The sequence below is a fragment of the Dermochelys coriacea genome, chromosome 11 (genome assembly GCF_009764565.3).
Source record: "Dermochelys coriacea isolate rDerCor1 chromosome 11, rDerCor1.pri.v4, whole genome shotgun sequence".
Lineage (NCBI taxonomy): Eukaryota > Metazoa > Chordata > Testudines > Dermochelyidae > Dermochelys > Dermochelys coriacea.
In genome coordinates, this window is record NC_050078.2 from 64127874 (window position 1) to 64150475 (window position 22602).

At 42.6% G+C, this 22602-nt stretch overlaps 1 protein-coding gene across 1 annotated transcript in view; it reads right to left on the reverse strand.

The window, feature by feature from the left end:
* DYTN (dystrotelin) overlaps positions 1–22602 on the reverse strand; it is a 60983-nt gene that overhangs the window by 28533 nt on the left and 9848 nt on the right. The window contains exons 4-11 of the mRNA XM_038420922.2: positions 18190–18391; positions 13712–13797; positions 13229–13317; positions 10540–10611; positions 10025–10188; positions 7368–7479; positions 5102–5247; positions 2433–2601 (exon numbers count right to left, since the gene is read on the reverse strand). Coding sequence (XP_038276850.1) covers positions 2433–2601; positions 5102–5247; positions 7368–7479; positions 10025–10188; positions 10540–10611; positions 13229–13317; positions 13712–13797; positions 18190–18391 — 1040 coding nt within the window. The remainder of the gene's footprint in view (positions 1–2432; positions 2602–5101; positions 5248–7367; positions 7480–10024; positions 10189–10539; positions 10612–13228; positions 13318–13711; positions 13798–18189; positions 18392–22602) is intronic.

Genomic DNA, 22602 nt, shown 5'->3' on the forward strand with positions numbered 1-22602 from the left:
CCTTTATACATTGGCTGGAGAGAATCACTACTCTGGGCATATCTTCGGGGGGACCATTTCTGCTGCCTTTATGCTGTCATGATGGCACAGAATGGCCCAAGCCTAACTGAGATTCAGGCCTATGATGTCTTTCTTTGAACTGTTGCTTTCAGAAGGGAGAGGTCATGGTATTTTGACCACAATCTCAGCTGGAGCCTGTCAGGTGCAACTGTAATGCAAATAAAAATTAATAACAGAACAAATAACCCTGCAGTGCAAATAACTGTGTGTGCTACCACATTCAGGTAATGAGGTCCAGATTCACAAAGGGACATAGGAGTTGTGGTGCTCAGTGTTACAATGCCTGACTTTTAGACGCATAACAAATCACAGGAACAACACTGTGATCCACAAATCTTGAGTTGGGGGCTATGCTCCCTGCACAATGAGTGGAGCCAGACTGATTTACAAAGCCAGCAGCTAAGGTGGGAGCTGCCTAAGCTAGCCAATGGGAGATGCTGACAAGGGGGGTATGTGCTAGTGCCTATCTCTGCTAGTGATTTTCAGCTGTGAACCCTTTTCTGGAGTTAGGGGTCCAAAGTGGTTTTTGCTAATTGCTGGGGAGAGGAGGGAACTCAGCTGGGATGCCCTGGTTCAAGTGCCCCCCTCCACCTGATGAAGAGAAGGGATTTGACTGGGAATCTGCTACCTCCCAGGTGAGCACCTTAATCATTGGGCAATAGGATATTCTGACATGGGCTCCCTAAATCTCTCCTGTTCAAGCTATTCCACTGTGTATAAATAAAGAGTAATTGGAGCAGGGGGACTGGACCCTGGGCTTTCACATCCCAGGTGATGGCCCTAACCACTCAGCTAAAAAGTTATGTAGGGCCTTCATAAGTTGGGAAGAAGCACTGCTTTGAGACATCCCTGTTGTAAGGGCGCAGGGGGCTAGAGCCCAGCTTAGGACACCTGAAGTTCCCACATCATCACTAGGCTAAAAGTTATGAGGGAGCAGATTCTCCTCCTCACCCCAGCCATTTTGTGTGAGCTTGCCGATGGCGCCCAATCTGGAAGGTGTGCTCTGGGCTCGCTGAGTGGATAGGGCTCTGCAGGCTAGTTAAACCGAGGAATGTCTATATTCCCTGGATTCTTGAATTGCTCTGGGCTGAAGTGGAAGATAAGTGTTCAGGTCCCTAGCGTGGAGCAGCAGTGCACATGCCCTGAAGTAGAAACTTAGGCACCTAAGGAAATTTTACTCTTGAAAATTTTCGTGCTAAATAAGTGTAGGTGCCTACAGGGTCAGTGGGGGTCTTGTGAATTGCAGTGGTGTCTAAAAGCTGGGATTTAGGTGCCTAAACCTAAGTCCCTTTGTGAATCTGGACCTAGCCACTATGTTTGGGTGTACACCCCAGACTTGTTAACCAGGAGTTAATGGAGCCTGAGCCCAATTAAGCCTCTGGGTGTCAGGCATAATTGATGATCATACTCAGCGGGGAGGAACTGGGCCTTCATAAAGGAAGGACTAAGGAGCATAGAGCAATAGAAAGGCAGGCAGGTAGAAGACCCAAGTGAGAGAGATCTAGAAAGTTTAGCTGAACTAAAGGCAAAGAGAAGCTAGGGCCTAAGGGGCAATTGGACTGAAGTTTGAGGGGATACAGGTGCAAAGGCTACAGAGAACAAGTAGGTCCTGTGGGAGACCCTGAGGCAGAGTCTGTAAGAAGCAGGAAGAGCCTGTAGGAACTGAATAGGGCCTGGAGAGTAGATCACAGCAGGAGTCCTGACATAATGGTTGTAGTTAGTCGGAAGAGGTCCAGGGATGTAGCAGCAAGGAGTCTTATGGAGCAGGCTACTGCTGCTTGTTTCATGATACCTCTCTAGAACCTAGTGGAGTGGGAGGATTCCTTACCAGCCACAGGAAAGGTGATATGAAGCCCCCTGAGAGGGGAATAAGGATGACTGGAAGCCCTGAGAGAAGGAGTGTGAAGATCTTTCGTAAGGACGCTGGGACTGTTATTTGTTAGACTCTGTTACCTCAAAAGTGGGGAACTAAAATGTAATGCGGCTGAAGGGCTGAGTTGCAAGATGAGATCATCGCAGGGCCCGAGAAACTATTGACCGTGTTGGGCAAGAAAGAGCTGCTATCTCAAGCTCCGCCATCCGGGGACTTGCCAATGGAAAGTCAACTCTTCTGCAGTCACCAATATTGAAATGTGGTCAAGGGATGACTATGAAGTTTCCAGGTTCCTGATTTGTTTCCTTCTACTTTCTCCTGCCCACTTCCCTCCCTCCAACATGAGAAATTAACAGGGTTGAAGTTAACCAAGGGAACATCTTAGGATCAGTATTTAATAGGCAGTCTGAAAGCTGATCGAGAATTGGTCCGGGTCTCCCTACACGCTTCAATACTCACCCTGATTTGTTCAGTGTGGCTATATCTTGTTTTTGCTCACCTGAGCTGATGTCTTGTCTTGTGCTGGTGCCCTGTTGTCTTTCTCAATCTGCTGCACTGCAGACCCCTTTTCAGCTAAGTGTTTGGATAACTCTGGAGCCAATCTGTATGCTGGGGAGGATAGGTAATAATGGGCAGGCTGTGCGGAGGTGCTGAGCTCTGTAGAGGGCCTGTACACCAGGAAAGAAAGCAAAAATAAAGAGAGGATGAAATGAGAAGCTCAACAGTAGAACTCTTAGGTTCCTTTCCCTAGAATCTAGAATCATCATAAATAAAACTTCTGTTTTCAACAGAGTAATAACTGTCATGCCTGAGTAGGAATTATGGAGTAGTTATGACCATTGTTGGCTAGCAATATATTTGGCTGGAAAAATGGATAACCTACAGTGGATGTCATTTTGTTTATTGAATGGAGACCATAAAGTCTCTAGCACAGAATTCCAGTTCCCCTTCATTTAGCAACAGTATAGCTGCTCTCCCTTTTCAACTTCCTCTGTTTCTAAGCCATTGGCAGTAGAGGGACAACTAAACTAGGCAATTCAACTAAGGAAAGTTTTAGAAAGCCAGAAATCCTGTGGCCCAATCTGTGCTAGGCTGAGGTACCAATGATCCTTTTAACAACACCTGGAATAGCAACTCAAAATTCTGCTCTCACTGAGGGTTTATCCTGCCCAAATGTGATGTAAGCAAAAACCCCTCGAGTCATCAAATGACCTTGTGGACTCGGAGAAAGATTACAGTAAAGTTCATGTAAAGAAGGGAGCTTTTGTTGCTAAATGAAAGTAAGGAAATGTCAGTCATGAAAGAATTAATGGGCAAGTTGCATTCAATCACATTCCATGCTAAGGAACAAACGCTTAAGCAACTTCTCAGTGATCAAATAGCTTGTTGACAAGGTTTATATCCCATCAAACTATTCATACTGTAGCTATGGTCCTTGATTAGTCTGAATGTATTTAAAATTGGTTTCTAATAGCAATAACGCTACCCAGTGTTATTTCACTGTAAAGTTTAGTAAATATATTTTCCACTTCCTTCCTGTTGGGAAGGATGAAATTCACCCCTGTTCAAAAGGATGAATACCATCACTCAATTTTACTTAAGCCCTGTTTGGCAGATACTTAAGTCTACGAACTGAACAGACCAATTAGGCAAGACAAACACTCAGAACTTGTGCCAAGGACCAGCACATGGTTAAGAGACCTCTTCAGTCTCATTCTAGTCCTCCATAGACAAAGTGCAAGAATGGGTCAAATGAAGGACAAGCATAACAACATGCCAAAACAACTCTCAGAATTAGAGTATTGCAGTGAACCTAAGAGGAGCCTTTTCTCACATCTGGATGATGTAAAGGGACATGCGTCATTCAGGAATGGAGGTAACAGACTTAAGTCAGTTACCTGAGTCTAAAGGGCACAAAGCAGTCTCATTGACATCAGTGGTGTTACCCACAGTGGGAGGTACTGTCTGGTAGTAAGTACTGCAAAACTGGGCCCGAGATTAGGTGTGACAAAACATGGCACACAGAGCTGACGTTAAGAAGAGAAAACAAAATAAATGTGTGCTTGTTTGTGAATGGTGCTCATAATTCTAATTTCATCTTTGTTGTTTTATTTAGATAGTTACTAGTATGGCCCCCAGCACCTTAATATTCAAACCCCTGTAGAAGGTTGATGTAAGAAGTCGCATGCCATCAAATTCATTGTTCACCTACTCTGCTGCCAAGCATCCTAAAGAGTTGATGGACTGCAACACTCATGACATCCCCTAAAGGAGAGTATGTGTTATGGAGTAACTGACTCATACAAATAAGCATGCAGTTTTGGATTATGGTAATACCTAGTGAATCCACCTGAGATCAGGGCCCTATTGTGTTACGTCTGTACAAATACCTAGAAAAATATGGCGCCTGTCCTAAAGCATTTCCTTTCTAAATATACAAAGGAAGCATTGTTGTCCCCACCTTCAGATGGGAAACTGAGGTTCAGATAAGTTAAGTGACTTGTTCAAGGAGTCGCGTCGGTAGCAGAGCTGGGAAATAAACCCAGAGCTTCTGAATCCCAACCCAGGGCCATAACCACATGACCAGCCTTCCTTTCTACTTGTCAGCAAGACTGAGTTCTGCAGTTACTATATAGGACCAAAGTCTAATAGAATGTTTTAAAATTTCTTTTATGGAAGCGTGTTAGATAGGTTCTCAGTATGGGGGCCATTGCTACCACCTTCACATTCTCTAGGGTGAGAGCTTTGCAGGTTCCTGCTCCTCTTTCTGCCATAACATGAAGTCACAGCATGGAAAAGGTTCTCAGTCACTGGCCCCATAGACTGTAATGGCTACTTTGTGGGCACAGTATCAATATATCATGCAAAGGCTTATTTCAGATGACTGGTATTTTTAAAAAAGCATGGAAAGAAGCTGCTTTTACTGTACAGTTTCAACCCTTCCATTTTGTAATCTTAATTTGTGTTTTATGGACTGATCACTGACCACATTTCATCTGTCAAATCAAAGTCATTTACTGTGTGGGCACAGTCAAGTAGCTTATGTTCAAAATTGATTCTATTTTAGCACTGTTAAATGCAGGTGGTCAATGTGTTGCAGCTTGGAAGTATCTGGTCCCTTCAAATTCACCACTCAGGTGGTGTAAATACCCTGGGACTCTCACTCACAGTGCTTGCTCATGTTCTGGGAAGTCCCCTCCCTCCATCATTTCCAGTGTCTGCCTTCTCTGAGCCTCTTTCCTTCTGCAGCGCTCTTGAAGCAGGTTATTTCTGACAGTGCGAAAAAAGATCTTTGCATTCTCCTTTGCTGACATCTGCTGGAACGACATACAACAGAGAAAGGGAATGGATTGAAAACCAGCACTGCTCTGAAGCAGCAAGCTGTCAGTCGGTCAATACAATCCCAGACAAAGCTGAGTGTTGCTATCTTCTCCCCTCTACCACAAGAAAGCTAATGTAACTCCAGACTTTTGTGGATGCTGGCTAACTTTAGTTGCTCTTCCCTAGTTTGCTTGGAGCCTAATAGAATCCTGATCTTTAATATGATTTTGTTTTGTAGATAGGGGTGAACCTAATGTCCTTTCTGAGGTTGTTTTTAAGAATGTGCTGGAAAGACAACAAAGGACCCAGTTACTTCCTGCTGTGAAAAGTGGGTGTAAAATGCTGCCTTTTCTAGCTGGGAGCATTTGATGCTCATTATGAATCTAATGCATCTACATGGGGAATTGTGAAAGAGCAAACAGGAAAAAATAATGCAATCACTGTACGTTCTACTCATTTCTTACACTGATGATAAGAAGGTGTCACTGTGGTAAAGAAAAACAGCATTGTCATTATAAACATTGGCATGGGGGCTAGAGAGAGACAATGTAGACCAGGGATTTTCAACCTTTTTCTTTCTGAGGCCCCATCCCACCCCCCAAAAACACAAACACACACACATGCTATAAAAATTCCACAGCCTACCTATGCCACAACAACTGGTTTCTGCATATAAAAGCCAGGGCTTGCATTAGGGGGTAGCAAGCAGGGGCCCCATGCCACAGGGCCTGCATGAAGCTGCTCAGGCTTCGGCTTCAGCCCCGGGTGGCAGGGTTCAGGGACTGGGCGTCAGCCTTATGTGGTGGGGCTTCAGCTGTCTGCCTTGGGCCACAGCAAGTCTAACACTGGCTCTGCTTGGCGGCCCCCCCCCCCCGAAACCTGCTTGCAGCCCCCCAGGGGACACTGGATCCCAGGTTGAGAACCACTGATTTAAAGGATGGGCTATATCATGTTCAGTTGCCACTTTCACCTGAGCTATACAGTACTTTCTGAATTAGCTGCTGGGCACAGTAAAGCCTTTGCTCAGTTTGGCTTAGAGAGCAAGTATGTTTGTCAACTGCTTTCAAACACAGTTCATTTTCTAATGTCAACACACCTTCAGACCCTCATTCTGCAAGCTGATCCTTGTGGTGTAGTCCTCTAGCTTCCTAGAACCCCATTGATTTCAGAAGGGTTTAGTGCAGGGGTTTCCCTTTGGATCAGCTTGCAGCAAGCAGATGAAAACTCTGGGATTCCCCTTGCAGAGTTTCTTCCTCACTGCTCTCCCACCCTGACTGGCTTGTTTGTCTCATTCACCTGTTATGTCTCCATTTTTTTTCTTAGTCTATAAGCTCTGTGGCCTGGGACAGACTCTCATTTACTGTATGTTTGCACAGTGCCTAGCACAGTGACTTCTAGGTGCTACTGCAACAATCTATTCCATTTAATACAGTCATCTTCTGGATGTGGTGGTTTGTAAGACGGGAGTCCTCCTTTAACCGAGGGGTGATCTCCTTCGTGTCCATGCTGCCATGCTGCTATGTGAAGCCATGATGAAAACTCTCTTTTCACACACACAGCCCCTGGGGCCGCCTCGCAAAGGTTGATAAACCAACTAGAAGATGCTTTACTGAGGAGTTCTTACAGCTTTACACTGAATTAGCTCCTGAATGGACATAGGGTGGGGTAGAAGGGAGGGGCAATGATGCATGTCTCCTGCAGCCATATGCCAAGCTGCCTTCCCTCCTTCCCCCTCCCCAACCAGTCTGCACACACAAAACTCTGGTGCCATGGAGGGCCCTTCCACAGGTCCAAAAATGGGATGGTGGTGACGTGACATACCACACACACAGGAGGGGGAAGGATTTACTCCTCGGTGTCCCCTGTGACTAGACTGTGTCTTTATCTCAAAGCAGAGTGAAAATTCTAAACTTAAAACCCCCCTTAAAACTTATTCATTTACTCACCTTACATTGCTCAGCCGCTAGTGCAGATATATTTCATGGGGGTGATCTCACACACACACACACACACACATATATGCTCTCTCTCTCTCTAATCATCACAGCCAAGAGCCTACCTATCCATACCAATAGGCCAAACAAGCAGATGAGTCAGTAAAATGGGATGGTACCTTCTTACAGTACTCCATCACGGGGTGTGACCTCTTGTGTGGTTTGCTCTGACGCTCAGTGAAGAAGCAGACTTGGCAAAGATCAAAATTCAGGCACTTCAGACAGCGATACCTGTCAGGGAAAATGGAAAGGATAAGATTAACCTCCGAGGACTGGCAACTTCATGCAAGTGAATTGGGATCTTAGAAATCAGCACCCATGAATGTTTGAAGATCTAGACAGAGCTGGGCAGGCAACAGTTTTTCTGGTCCAAGAAAATTTGAGATATTGAAAATTTTTCTGTCTGAAATAAGGATGAAAAGTCAAAATCTTGAATTTTCACAAACTGAAAATCTGAAAAAGGTTTTGGTTTGGGTCAAGTGAAACATTTCATTCTGATGATTTTGAAATGTTTTGGTTTTTGATTTTGACCTTTGTTTATTTTGGAGTTGGGTTTTTTTGTTTTGTTTGACTTTTTAGACTAAATTTACTGAAACTTTGAAACAAAGTTGTTTTCACTCAAAACTGAAAATTTCTCTTTTGAAAATGTCAGTTTTCTTTTCCAAAAACTTTTTGAAGTCTGACACTTTGTTGAAACCAACTTTGGTCATCAAACTTGGCATTTTTTGGTGAAAAATCAGTTAATCAAAAACCCCAGCTTTACTGATGATATTATCAATTGTAGTAATGGTTTCCCATAGCTAGGGGAGAACCCAGGAGTTCATATCAAAACAAGAGTAATTGATCAGCTGACAACGTTCTAATACTTAGAACAGCTTTATTTTTATAGTCAATAACTGATGCACTGAACTTCATATAGTGGAGCCATAGTAGCCAATGATACCATTTTTGGTCCTGTTGTGGTATCCTTGTATTTTGCATGCTTCAGTTTATCTCTATATACAGTTCACTGTGGGCTGTAACATCCCAGAATGATGGATGCTGGGGCATCAGAGCAAAGTGGGACCTATGACTTTGGAAAAATTTAAGTCAATAATGCAAGTTAACATTGCCACAAAAGTGTAATAGTAAAACTCCCTGTCCTAGGTTCATCACTGTCCTCTCACCTAGTCGTGTCTTTTCTCAGACATCCTCCCTTCACCTTTCTCATAGCACCTGTCCAAGAGGTGGGGAGAGAGAAGCTGCAGTTAACTCTTGGTTTGCTGGAGACCAGGCAATAGAGCAGGATGAAGCTTTTCAGCTGAAACTTTCTTCAATTAAAAATGCAGATTTGAGTCAACTGAAACTTTTTGAGAATTAGGGTTCAATTGTTTCATTCAAAAAATCAGAATCTGAAATGTTTATTTCAAGATTTTTGAAATGTTATGATTTTTCAATTCAAAAAGCCTTTGTTTCAAATTTTACAGCAATTTTATTTTTAAAAAGGCGAATCTCCCCCAAAAAACTAAAGGAAATGTTTCATTTAACCCAAAGTGTAAAACTTTAATTTTTTTTGGTTTGCTGAAAATTTTTTTTGAATGGAGTCAACTCAAAACAATTTTCCTCACCGATGATTTAGTTCAGCCACTGAACTGAAAAAGCAGTTATTCACAGTTTAACCAGGCAGTGCCTTGAGCCCTGTTCCATTTTTATTAAACCAGGTGTGAGATACCGAATTCAAAACTAGAGGTCTTGATTACAGCTAGACTAGGATGGAGAACTGACTGCTCCCTGTGTAGCCCTCACTGGACTTTGAATACTTGTACAGCTCTTGAGACCCTTATTCCCTCACAGAGCTTGTTAGGTCTTTGTAGAGCAGTTTTGTAAAATAGATCCAGGCAAACACTGCTGGAGAATATTCAAAACCAGATCATGATCTAGTTTCATGAAAACATTTACATTAATATTAAGCTTTTGATATTTGCTTTTCATTTGCTTTTTATTTTGGGCCCTAGCTACCTGGTAGCATTCCTTTAATACTCTGAGGTATTTTTTTAGTTTTTTTTATTTTTTTGCTTGGATGTAAAGCAGAGGTTCTCAGACTTCATTGCACTGCAACCCCCTTCTGACAACAAAAATTACTACATGACCCCAGGAGGAGGGACTGAAACCTGAGCCCCGCCACCCAGGGCTGAATCCCTCGGGCTTTGGCTTGGACCCCAAGCCCCAGCAAGTCTAAGCCAGCCCTGATGACCCCATTAGTTTGAGAACCGCTGACTCACAGTTTGAGAACCGCTGATGTAAGGGATATCATAGCGAACCAACTGGAGAAGGCAAAACAAGATTTAATAACAAAAAGACACCATGGCTACAATGTATGCAATGTACTTGTAGCCGGGTCGGTCCCAGGATATTACAGAGACAACACTGTTGTATGTAGTGTTCTGAGGGTTATAGATGGTGAGACCTCTGGGGATGATGTTTTGTTTCTTGCATGTGCTCAGGAAGTAGATGTTGCTGTTAAGTTTTGCTACAAGGCAGCATTGCATAATGGCCAGGGTACTGGCCCAGGGCTCAGGAAACCTGAGTTCTATACCCTGTTCTGCCACTGGCTTGCTGCGTGATCTCAAGCATGTCACTTTCCCTTTCTATGTCTATATTTCCCCATCTCTCTTGTCTTGTCTAGTTATACTGTAAGCTCTTTGAGGCTGCAGCTATCTCTTACTACGTCCATGTAAAATGCCTAGTACAATGGGGTGCTGATCTCTACATGCTACAAATAGTAAGTATGCTGTACCTTAGTCCAGTGATGGGGAAATTCTTACAGATGCTACATCTAACGTGATGCATAACCATTTCAGTGGCTGATAATCTATAACAGGTAGGAAGCCACAGAAGAAGGCCAGGTTCAGATTGTAGCCAAGATAGGAATTTCTCTTCACTGATTGCTGAGTTCAGAACCTGGAAAAGAAAATCAATCTCTGGTTCAATCACTTATTTAAATAGAACTATTGCCTCTGTTACACCTCCTAATATATGCCCTGATCCTAAATCAGGATATGCTAGCACAGACTCCTCCACCCATGTAGAATACCACTGGCTTCAAAGGGTCTCCACATGAGTGCAGGGGTCCATGCTAGTACCTTACTGATATTCTTCTTATTGGTGTCCAATGTTTACCATGTGGAATTGGGAAGCAAGCTTGTCCCTTAAAATGAGGTAACATTAATTGCTGTAATGTGATACACTGGCAATTTCAATCAGTCAACAACATTCATGGTCACTTCCCAGGGTCATCAGAATTCTACTCACCCCATGGAAGCATCTTCGAATAGCAATTTCCACACAAGACTGAGCACAGCTTTCTCCCACAATGGCTGGAATCTACATCAGGAAGACAGACAACTGTTCAGAACCACCATTATAAGACAGCTATCACCATCAGGCTATACCGCTGTAGTGACAGAGCACAGATGGTGAAGTGTCAAAGGAAAAGCCATTTACTTCTTATAGTGGGGGAAAGACTGTTTAAATTTAGACACATGACACCAGTGTAATTCTAAACCTGAGTATGTGTCAGAATGATGCCTCTGGCCCAGTAATTAGATATGAATAAACAGATTGTGCTGTCGGCTTAAAGCACTGAACCCAGTAGTGGGACAGACTTTTTTTTTTCCAGCATAGACTTATTTCATGTTTTCCTAAACACAGTGAAGTGAGAAAACTCCCACCTCAACCTCCACACCTTATAGCATCTCCTGGCTGAGAGCTTCTTGAAGGCCATTCTCAGAGCCATGCCAATGAGTAATGCCTGGCTGCTGCTGCTGTTTATTATTTGTATTATCATAGCCCCATAGGAGCCCCAGTCATGGACCAAGACCCCATTATGCTAGGTCCAGGACAAGCAGAACAAAAAGAAGTTCCCTGAACATAAGAACGGCCATACTGGGTCAGGACACCATTCCTGTCCATCCTGGCTAATAGCTATTGATGGACCTATTCTCCATGAACTTATCTAGTTCATTTTTGAACCCTGTTATAATCTTGGCCTTCACAACATCCTCTGCCAAGGAGTTCCACAGGTAGACTGTGCATTGTATGAAAAAACACTTCCTTTTGTTTGTTTTAAACCTGCTGCCTATTAATTTCATTGAGTGACCCCTAGTTCTTGTGTTATGAGAAGGAGTAAATACACTTCCTTATTTACTTTCTCCATGCCAGTCATGATTTTATAGACCTCTATCATATCCCCCCTTAGTCGTCTCTTTTCCAAGCTGAAAAGTCTCAGTCTTATTAATCTCGCTTCACACAGCAGCCGTTCCATACCCCTAATAATTTTTGTTGCCCTTTTCTGAACATTTTTCAATTCCAATATATCTTTTTTGAGATGGGGCAACCACAGCTGCACACAGTATTCAAGATGTGGGCGTACCGTGGATTTATATAGAGACAATATGATATTTTCTGTCTTATCATCCTGATTCCCAACATTGTTTGTTTGTTTGACTGCCGCTGCACATTGAGTAGATGTTTTCAGAGACCTGTCCACAACAACTCCAAGATTTCATTCTTGGCTGGTAACAGCCAATTTAGACCTCATCATTTTATATGTACAGTTGGGATTATGTTTTCCAATGTGCATTACTTTGCATTTATCAACATTGAATTTCATCTGCCGTTTTGTCGCCCAGTCACCCAGTTTTGAGAGACCCTTTTGTAGCTCTGCGCAGTCTGCCTAGGACTTAACTGTCTTGAGCAATTTTGTATTGTCTGCAAATTTTGCCACCTCACTGTTTGCCCCTTTTTCCAGATCATTATGAATATATGGAATAGGTCTAGGCCCAGTACAGACCCCTGGGGGACACCACTATTTACCACTCTCCATTCTGAAAACTGACCATTTATTCTTACCCTTGTTTCCTATCTTTTAACCAGTTACCAATCCATGAGAGGACCTTCCCTCTTATCCAATGACAGCTTACTTTGCTTAAGAGCCTTTGGTGAGGGACCTTGTCAAAGGCTTTCTGAAAACCTAGGTACACTATATTCACTGGATCCCCTTTGTCCACATGCTTGTTGACCCCTGCAAAGAATTCTAGTAAATTGGTGAGGCATGATTTCCCTTTACTAAAGGGAAATCTCTTCCCCAACAAATTATGTTCATCTATGTGTCTGACAATTTTGTTCTTTACTATCGTTTCAACCAGTTTGCCCGGTACTGAAGTCAGGCTTACTGGCCTGTAATTGCCGGGATCACCTCTGGAGCCCTTTTTAAAAATGAGTGTCACATTAGCTATCCTCCAGTCATTTGGTATAGAAGCTGATTTAAATGATAGGTTACAGGCTACAGTTAGTAGTTCTGTAATTTCACATTTCAGTTTCTTCAGAACTCTTGGGTGAATACCATCTGGTCCTGGTGACTTATTACTGTTTAGTTTATCAATTTGTTCCAAAACCACCTCCTCCCTTTCCCCAAGAAGCTTACAATCTAAGTAGCTATGGCCTGATCCAGCAAGCAGCTGGAGCCCCTTGTGACAACAAAAGGATTCTGCATCGGTGCAAGTCCATGCTCTTGGAATTACTTACAGGATATGGCTACCATAAATTTAGCCAGAACTCAAGCTGCAGAGGCACTGATATGAATGGGAATTTTGACTGAGTGAAGACAACAGGATTTGACACTGAAGCCCTGATCCAACAACTGGTCTGCATGGCAGATCCCTGTGCTTACATGGAGCCCCAGTGACTTCAGTCAATTTTGTAAAGGGACTGCTCAGTTCAACAAAACAAACTCTCTACTCACAGTGCTGCAGGCTGGGAATTTGCTCCTTTATTCACCTGTAGCACAATAGAGTGAAGGAAAGCCCTGGACCTTACAAAATAGGAAGGGAAGGGTGGAGCAAGGCTCCATCCCATAATATTTGGGGGTAACCCAGTTAGCCCTTTCACAACCACTTTACTACACTTAGCCATTCCATGTGTGGAGTAGCAGTGACATCACCTGATGTAAGTCTGTCAGCAGGCTCCTCATGGCACTCCGAGTGATCAGGGTCCCCTTCCCATTGGGGTCAGCATAGAGTTGAAACAAAGCTGCAAAGGACAGGAGAAGACAGCTTTACAATCCTGGCAGAGCCTGAAGATTCTGAATGCAACTTATTTCCAACAAGAGCTGCCATGGCAACAATTGGGTGTGTCTCATCAATACACCACTATCAAGAAAGCTATTACCACCATCGTATTTTCTGTGACTTGTTCTGAGATGCTTACACAAACCATGCTATATAATAATCACTGATAGATGGATATTACTCTTCAGCATCCACCTTTTTCCTACCATAAAGCAGTAGATTTTGGTCCCATGTACTTACATTTGTGCACACTAGGACCCTGTTTTCTTTTTGTGTAGAAATAAAATAGATTGGAGATTTGGTCAACACTCAGTACATAGTACTTTAAGTAGTGTGTAAAGATCTGTTTTTCCCACCTTTGTATTTATTAAGCAGACTATCTCCTGAGAGAGCAATTAGGGCAGCTGCAGCAGATCTGGCTTTGATAAAACCTGTTCCAGTCCTAGAACAAGATAAAAATAAAGCTAGGAATGTGAAAGCTAAAGCTACTAGTGCAAAAACCATTGTTATATTGGAAGACAACCTCATAAGAATCCAGCTCCTTTTATATGTACATGCTTTGATATACCATATTATTTATTTTGTATTGGGTAGTGCTTAGGAGCTGCAGTCATGGACCAGAGCTCCACTGTGCCAGGCTCTGTACAAACACAAAAGAAAAAGATTACAATCTAAGTAAATTTTTAGCCTTGGATTTTACACTGTGATATCACAAACTGTAACAAGATTATGTTCCATCTGAAACTCTGTGTTAAAATGTGACTCTGTTCTGAAAGCTACCTTATAAAATTGCATTTTCTTACTCAATAGATCTGCTTTTGATCTGCTTTATGTCACTGAACTCCCTAAGTTTTTACTATCTCTGACTTCTGTGAAGCCAATACAGCTGTGGGAGAGAAAGCTGGGTTTTACTATGTCTTATGTATCATCAAAAGAATTAACTTGGTCCCCAGTCCAGCTGTGGGCTCTGTATGGGCAAATCCTGGTGACTGAGCAAATCCCCACTGACTTCACTGGGACTCTGGATAGGCGGGATCAGGGCCTAAGCTCTAACTGTTGAAGTGCAGGCCAGAAAGGACCCAGCTTAACTTTCAGATCAACTGCAGTTTGCAAGGTGGGCAGTTAATAATTTTTTTTTAAACCTGAAAACAGGGAAGATTTGATTTGGAATCTGAGAGACCATAAACATGGAACACTGCAATGCTATTTTAAGAGTCATTTTTCAGGTTAGGGTAGCACTTTAAAGAATTTTAATTACTGTGGTGCATCAAAATCATCTTCAGAAGGGTCCATATATCTTATTTTATTATGGGAAGGATTGAGATATAGCAGTAATATATATCTTGGTGGGAGTTTCAGTCAAACCAGGGTTTCTAGACTTGGAAACTTACCATTCTCTTCAGAACATCAGTGGCAAGAGTTTTGAAGGGAAGAATAAAATTGTGCTGTACTACTGGAAATGAAACTACAGAAAATTAGAAAGTCACTTAAACTGAATGGACTAGTGAGCTGAGTCATCAACAGTGCATTGAGACCAAATTAAGATCAATCAGCTGGGAAAAAGGTGAAGATGTAAACAGAATGTTCACCAGACACTGCTGTCTGATGAAATGTGAAGAAAAGATACCAGTGAAATCACTCTTGAACTCCTACTGTCCACAGAAAAACCTTTGTGATATTCTCAGTAGGCATACAAGTAAACTAACACATGGATACACAAAAGGTTCTGGTGTGTCCCTGTTAGGAAAAAATGTTTGAGCTTCAGATAGTGGGGAAAAAACTATAGATGAAAGTAAAATGATCACTGGATAAAACCACAATTATATGTGAAGCTTTTCCTACAGTGCATGCATGGCAAGAAATTCACTGGCAAAATCAAATGTCCAGCAAGCGGACAATGATGCCTGGCCTTAGGAAGACAGAAAATGGCTTGCAAAAAGGGACCAAGTCAGTCCTGTAATGACAGGTTTCAGACTAGCAGCCATGTTAGTCTGTATTCACAAAAAGAAAAAGAGGACTTGTGGCACCTTAGAGACTAACAAATTTATTTGAGCATAAGCTTTCGTGAGCTACAGCTCACTTCATCGGATGCATTCAGTGGAAAATACAGTGGGGAGATTTATATATACACACACAGAGAACATGAAACAATGGGTTTTATCATACACACTGTAAGGAGAGTGATCACTTAAGATGAGCTATTACCAGCAGGTGGGGGGAAGGTGGGCCATTTCCAGCAGTTGACAAGAACATCTGAGGAACAGTGGGGGGTGAGGGGAGGGAAATAACATGGAGAAATAGTTTTACTTTGTGTAATGACCCATCCACTCCCAGTCTCTATTCAAGCCTAAATTAATTGTATCCAGTTTGCAAATTAATTCCAATTCAGCAGTCTCTCGTTGGAGTCTGTTTTTGAAGTTTTTTTCTTGAAGAATAGCCACTCTCAGGTCTGTAATCGAGTGACCAGAGAGACTGAAGTGTTCTCCGACTGGTTTTTGAATGTTATAATTCTTGATGTCTGATTTGTGTCCATTTATTCTTTTACGTAGAGATTATCCAGTTTGACTAATGTACATGGCAGAGGGGCATTGCTGGCACATGATGACATATATCACATTGGTAGATGCGCAGGTGAACGAGCCTCTGATAGTGTGGCTGATGTGATTAGGCCCTATGATGGTGTCCCCTGAATAGATATGTGGACAGAGTTGGCAACGGGCTTTGTTGCAAGGATAGGTTCCTGGGTTAGTGGTTCTGTTGTGTAGTGTGTGGTTGCTGGTGAGTATTTGCTTCAGATTGGGGGGCTGTCTGTAAGCAAGGACTGGCCTGTCTCCCAAGATCTGTGAGAGTGATGGGTCGTCCTTCAGGATAGGTTGTAGATCCTTGATGATGTGTTGGAGAGGTTTTAGTTGGAGGCTGAAGGTGATGGCTAGTGGCGTTCTGTTATTTTCTTTGTTGGGCCTGTCCTGTAGTAGGTGACTTCTGGGTACTCTTCTGGCTCTGTTAATCTGTTTCTTCACTTCAGCAGGTGGGTATTGTAGTTGTAAAAATGCTTGATAGAGATTTTCTTCCTTCTCCCCCCGCACCTACTGGTAATAGCTCATCTTAAGTGATGACTCTCCTTACAGTGTGTATGATAAAACCCATTGTTTCATGTTCTCTGTGTGTGTGTATATAAATCTCCCCACTGTATTTTCCACTGAATGCATCCGATGAAGTGAGCTGTAGCTCACGAAAGCTTATGCTCAAATAAATTTGTTAGTCTCCAAGGTGCCACAAGTACTCCTTAGTCCTGTAATGGAGATTCTTCTATGCAATTGCCCTTGAGTTGTATGTACTTAGAGTATGAAGCTTAGAAAATGCTCCTGATATTTCTCGTTTTGTTCCAAAATGCACTAGTTTATTTTTAACCTTTAAGTGATTTCTGTAAGCAGTTCATCACATGGAATTGCAAACAGCAGATCAACTTATTCATTATGGGAAATTCAAGGGGGATGGTAAAAGTACAATGAATCACTTAAATTCTGCTTTTGAGGGCTTAAGTGGTACATAGGTTTTGTTCTGGCTCTTTATGCGGGGTAAATTCCATCCATTATGAATAAATTAAACAACCAATTTCACTTTTTTCTTTTGTTCCTGATTGATTCTGCTTATGAATGGACTTTTTAAACTGGAGAATGATAGATAGTAAACGCAGGTGTTAGCAGACTGTCAAACTGAACGACTGAGTAGGTTCAAATGAATTTTGGCAAAACTGTCTGATAAACCTTGTGTATACTAGTGACATTTTGCAAAAATTTCCCACCATGATTAAAACTAGTTCATCTTTGTGGCTTCCTTGTTAGTAAAAACCCAGCTGTCAGCAGCACCCTTTCACTACCTAATGGGCCACGGCTATCAGCACACACTCTCTCTGCTTGTCACCCTACAGTTTGGGCATTTCTTTTCAGTTCAGGGAAGGGGTTTATCCTCTGCATTGTTCAACAGCAACTCAGGTCCATACACCTTTCCAATTCACCATCACTTAGTTTCTCAGGTAAGAGCTGTACAGAGCATTCACAGTTCATGCCATTTAACCTAGCACTATATTTTTTCAGGGCACGGAAAGCCACCATAGATTCAACCCTTGTTGTACATCATTATTGCTCTTTTGTAGCATGAGTGAGGTTGTTCACACAACAACAAAGCTTCTCCAGGTCTTGTTCTTACCAGCAAAACCCACTTGTACATTTCCCTTTGTTGTTGTTTGTGAACTTAGTGCCCATTCTATTTGATAGCTGGGATTGGTGGGTGAAGCTCACCAGACCTGGAGACTGAATTACTCTATCAGACTGAATAGCTGCAGAATGGGAAGCCATCGTGCAAGCTTCCTGCGCTGCTCTGCCAACATGCCTCAACCCTCAGCTAAAAGCATTGCTTCTAAGGTTGAAGAGGTCATTCATCTTCCCCACGCTTTCGGTTCCTAGCCCCTTGTCTGAGATTCCATCAAGGGATTGATTCAAAATGGCAGAAATTTTGGAAAAGCAGCATAGTTCATGAGATTTCTACCAGGTTGGCCTGAAAGCTCATGAGAACAAGTCTGCAAGATTTTGGTGCTATCTAACCTGAACCTTAGCCCTGATTTGAGTTTTGACCTGAACCTCAAACTTTAGCCTAAACTTAATTCAGATCTGAAGCTAAACCCCTCTGACTATGTATAATTTAAATAACACGTGCCTTTTGAGCCCGTGGCAGGGGGAGGCACTTTCCCACTGAAGTGGCATGTAAAAGCAGGAGGGGATGGAAATGTGTGTTACTATAGTGATGATGAAGTTACTGGTGCACTTGCTCTCACCTGTCATACATGGCAGTTAGCAGGTTCCGAGTGAGCTCGGGGGCTTGTGGCTTTACCTGGCCTGGCTTATCTAATCTGGCATTCTGGAATAGCTCCTTCAGCAACTGTGATAGCTGCTGTGTTGTCAGGGAGCTCTGCTTCTCCCTCTGACAGTGGTGGCTCAGCAGGAGGTGCTGAATCAGGGAGATATCAGTCAAACTCACTGTGGGAAAACAATAGGAGAAATTAATCAGTCCCTATGTCTTTATCATAAATGGAAGCTGAACATTTCTTAATTGAAAATACATAACTAAGACCTGTCTAGAAAGCAAAGCCTCTTACAATAGTTGATATAAAACTGAATGGGAAAATATCCTGCAAGGGCTCTTGTGCTGGATTTTCATATTCAGCTAATTTTCTGAGAGTCCAAAGAAGGAAAAGATAAATTGGGCTTTCATAGGCCTGATTTTAAAATGGTGATACAGGAAAAGTGCAGGAGCAATTGTTCATCCAAACTGCACATGTAACTTTTGTATGTGGGATGCAATTCACCCCTATGCAGAGAGAGAACACAAAGCCTATGCACCACTTACAACCTCAGTATAAGGCTTAAGTGGGACTTCAGGTTTCCTTACCCTTCAATGTAGGTTTCCATACAATGTCCGCTAGAATGAAGGAGGATGGGAAATGGTTTGGCCAAGAACACTGGGGCAACCACACTATTATAAAGTGCCATGGGATAGTTAATGTCCACAGAGTGCAGACAGAACTCTGATTTTTTTTTTAAGATCACATCCAAAAGACCACAAGCCAGAGTAAACAGCATAGAACTAACTGTATCTAAGTAGAGGGAAAAGTGTATGGAAAGTGACTGGAAAGACAGAAGAGATGAACAAAACCAAAGTGAACAGTAGGAACATATCCTTGGAGCTCACTCAAGAACTGAGACCATTAATATGAGCATGTTCTGCACACACATTGAGCAGAGAATAGATTCCAAAATGGGAACATCCACTGAACCAACTGGACATATGATCTGAAAATCATCTAGGAAGTCCTATTTTGTCAGTGATTTTGTTACAACTTTTACATATGCTCCAAAGAGTCTGAAAAGATTTTTTTCATAGATTATAAGGCCCAAAGGGACCCTTGTGATGGTCTAGTCTGTCCCCCCTATAAAGATATCTATGGGATATTTTACTTTACTAAATCCAAGCCTTAATTTGGTTTTGATTATTATTTATTATTACAGTAGAAGCAATGGAGCTCCAGCTGAGATCAGGGTCCCATAGTGCCAGATGTAGTATATACATACTGTGAGACAGTCCCTGCTGCTCAGAGTTCACAATCTAAATGGATAAGGGATGGGAGAAAGAAAGTATTATTATCCCCCTCTTAGAAAAAGGGAACTGAGGCACAGACAGGTTCAGGGTAGGATTTTGAAAACCTAAGTGGTTTAGGAACAGAGGGTCTATTGACTTTCAAATGACTTAAATATTTTGAAATTCCCACCCAAAATGATTTGGCAACACACAGAAAGTCTGTGAAAGAACTGAACCCAGGTTTCCTGTATCCTAGGCTAGGGCCTTAACACAAGGCTAGTCTTCCTCTTCATGGGGCCTTTTGCCTTAAAGGCAATGACTGTTATTTTTGTACATCCTCAGGAACAGACTGTTTCAAGTGAGGATGCTGGGGCTTTCACCTCATTGAAAGTGACACAAAGACAACCAATTACATATGCTTCCACTCAGTGTTAAGCTTGCATCCAGAATTAGAGAGCAAAATAAATGCTCAGAACTCTACTCAGTAACACCTTATTAAAACAAAAGTCCCACTGACTTCAGTGAGAATTTTGCCTAGATAAGCAGTACTGACTAGATCCTTTATAGTCTAATTTATTTTGTTGTTGTTAATGTTAATAGCATTAATAATATTGTTTGCAAATTGTCCATGCATTTTTGATGATCTATGTCTATTTCCAATAAATCAATTCTTAAGCAACACATCAGATTCTGACATTTAACAAGACCATATATGGAGTTCCATAATTGCTGGCAACTTTTACGCTATGTTAGCAATGTAATACATTGTAACAATTATGCAAACATTCCTTAGCTTGCAAAACTTTTTTAAAACTTTTTTAAAAGCTCTGCTGTCTCAGGCTGGCCAGCCCTTTAGGGGAGCTGGTTTCAATCTAGCCTGTGATTTAGCAGTTAACCCCGAGCTGATAGTGATCTGGACTCCATTACAATTGGTGATCCCAGCTGCGGAAGGGTCAGGGAGACTACCTAGAGAAGGGAGAGAACAGACACAGGAGGAAATCCAGGAGAAAGGGGAGTTCTTGCTCTCTGGGAAGGACCTGGTGAAGACAGACTGAGCAGGGCTATGGAGACAGAATTAGTCCTTGTGGTGGGAGCTGGAAAAGAAGAAAAGTACAGGGAGGCAGCCTTGTGGGTTGGTGTTCCAGGGTAGGAACAAAGAACTGGGGGGACCCTGGGAGAAGCTTTGGAGCCAGAGGAGAGGCTGTATTATCCGTAAGCTATTAGGACGTGGAGGTAAGAAGTGGCCCAGGGAAACAGGAGCAGATCTAAAGGGGAAAACCTAGCTGCTCAACAAACCACAGTGGAGGAGGGCGGAGAAATTGGGGTTTCCCTACCAGCTGGGAAAAGGATGTAAAAACTCTATCACAAGGACTATTGAGCCTAGAGTGGGGCTCAGGACTGAGCCCAGAACACGGATTTAGGAGTAGCCCCAGTGGGGTGAAAGGATCTCTTGTTGGGACGTGTGGACTTCTAGCTGGTCTTCTGTTACTCCAGAAGATATCTGAACTAAATGTGACTTAGAGGCAAGTTGTGGATGGAAATGGTTCATCGTAGGACCAAATTGGTGGTCAACGGGCTGTTGGAGGCAAAGATTTCTGCTGTGCTATGCTAAGACTAAGTGAGTAGAACTGTTTAAAAAGATCTATTAAAAAGAGAGTTCTTTTGAATTTCAGGGGTACAGTGAACAATCTACTACTGCCATTATAGCAGATCTGTTTTTTCTGTAATAGCACTGAGTGTGCTCCTCAACCTTCACCACTCTTTCCATTAGAGAGCTGAGATAGTTATGATGATCTGTGCTAAGTAGCTACTGAGTGACCACACCTTAACCCCAAATACACTGGCAAATACTATTTGTGAAAAGGGGCTTGTTACCATCTGGTTTAGCATAGGGGGTGAATGTCTGACTTTAACATTTTACATTGTAGTTTGCAATGTTGGAGCTGTGAGAGAGACAAGGTCGGAGAGGTAATATCCTTCCTTGGATGAATTTCTGTTGGTGAAAGAGACAAGCTTTTAAACTACACAGAACTCTCCTTCAGGTCTGGCAAAGGTACTCTGAGAGTATGTCTACACTGCAATGGAAACCCAGGATTAGTAGAACTTGAGTTAGCAGTCTTTGGGTTTGTTAACCATTTATCTGTAACCCCAGATTAGGAACTATTGAACCCTGAGTCCCAAACTGGGGCTCCAGCATCTGCACTGTATTATGCAAGCCCAAGTCCAGCCACACACATCCCAGACTTCCTAGTGCCCTCCCAAAAGATGGCCACTTTACCTTTGTTCATGGTGCAGTGTGGGAAAGCTTGACGGTCTAGAGGACAAAGAAAGCTGGCTTGTGAGGTTGTGGACTACTTTTGGCAGACTCCCAGAGTCTGAGTCCACAGGGGCTGTGTCCATGCTGCAAAGCAATAGAGCTTGAATCCTGGGTCCCAGTTTGACTCCAGTTCCGACCCTCCTCTCCCATTGAATCCTAGCCCTGGGTTAGCGCAATTTGTGTGTAGACAGAAGGGGGATTAAGCTTGAGGCTGAGTTCAAACTCTGGGTTTACAATGCAGTGTAGAACAGACATACCCAGAGCGTCACAGCTAAATACAAGGTGGAACAGATTGTTTAGCATAAGTAGTTAACACCCATTCTAAGGGATCACTCAAGGTGAAGTGGCCCTTTAACACCCCTTCAATCATAAGGGAAAAGATAGGGGGCAGGTTAGTGGGTTACAGATTATTGTAATAAACCATAAATCCAGTGCCTTTATTAAGACCATGATTTTTAGTGTCTAGCAAAGTTATGCGTTTTAAAAGACAAGCCTGGGAGTTTAAGGTCTTGTGCAGGTTTCCTTTGAGGACAAGGACTGAGAGGTCAGATAGGGAGTGATCATTTTGTGAAAAGTGTTTGCCCAAGGGTGATATGGTGTTTGTCTCTTTGTGTGCGTGTGTGTGTGCACGACTTCATTCAAGAATGTAGTGATTGTCTGTTTTTAACCCACATAGTTGTTGGGGCATTGGTGCAAAGGATGAGGTATAACATACGTTATGATGGCATGTGGAGGACCTGTGGATCTTGAAAGGTGTGTTTGGGTGTGGGGGTGATATTGGTCATCTTAGCAGTG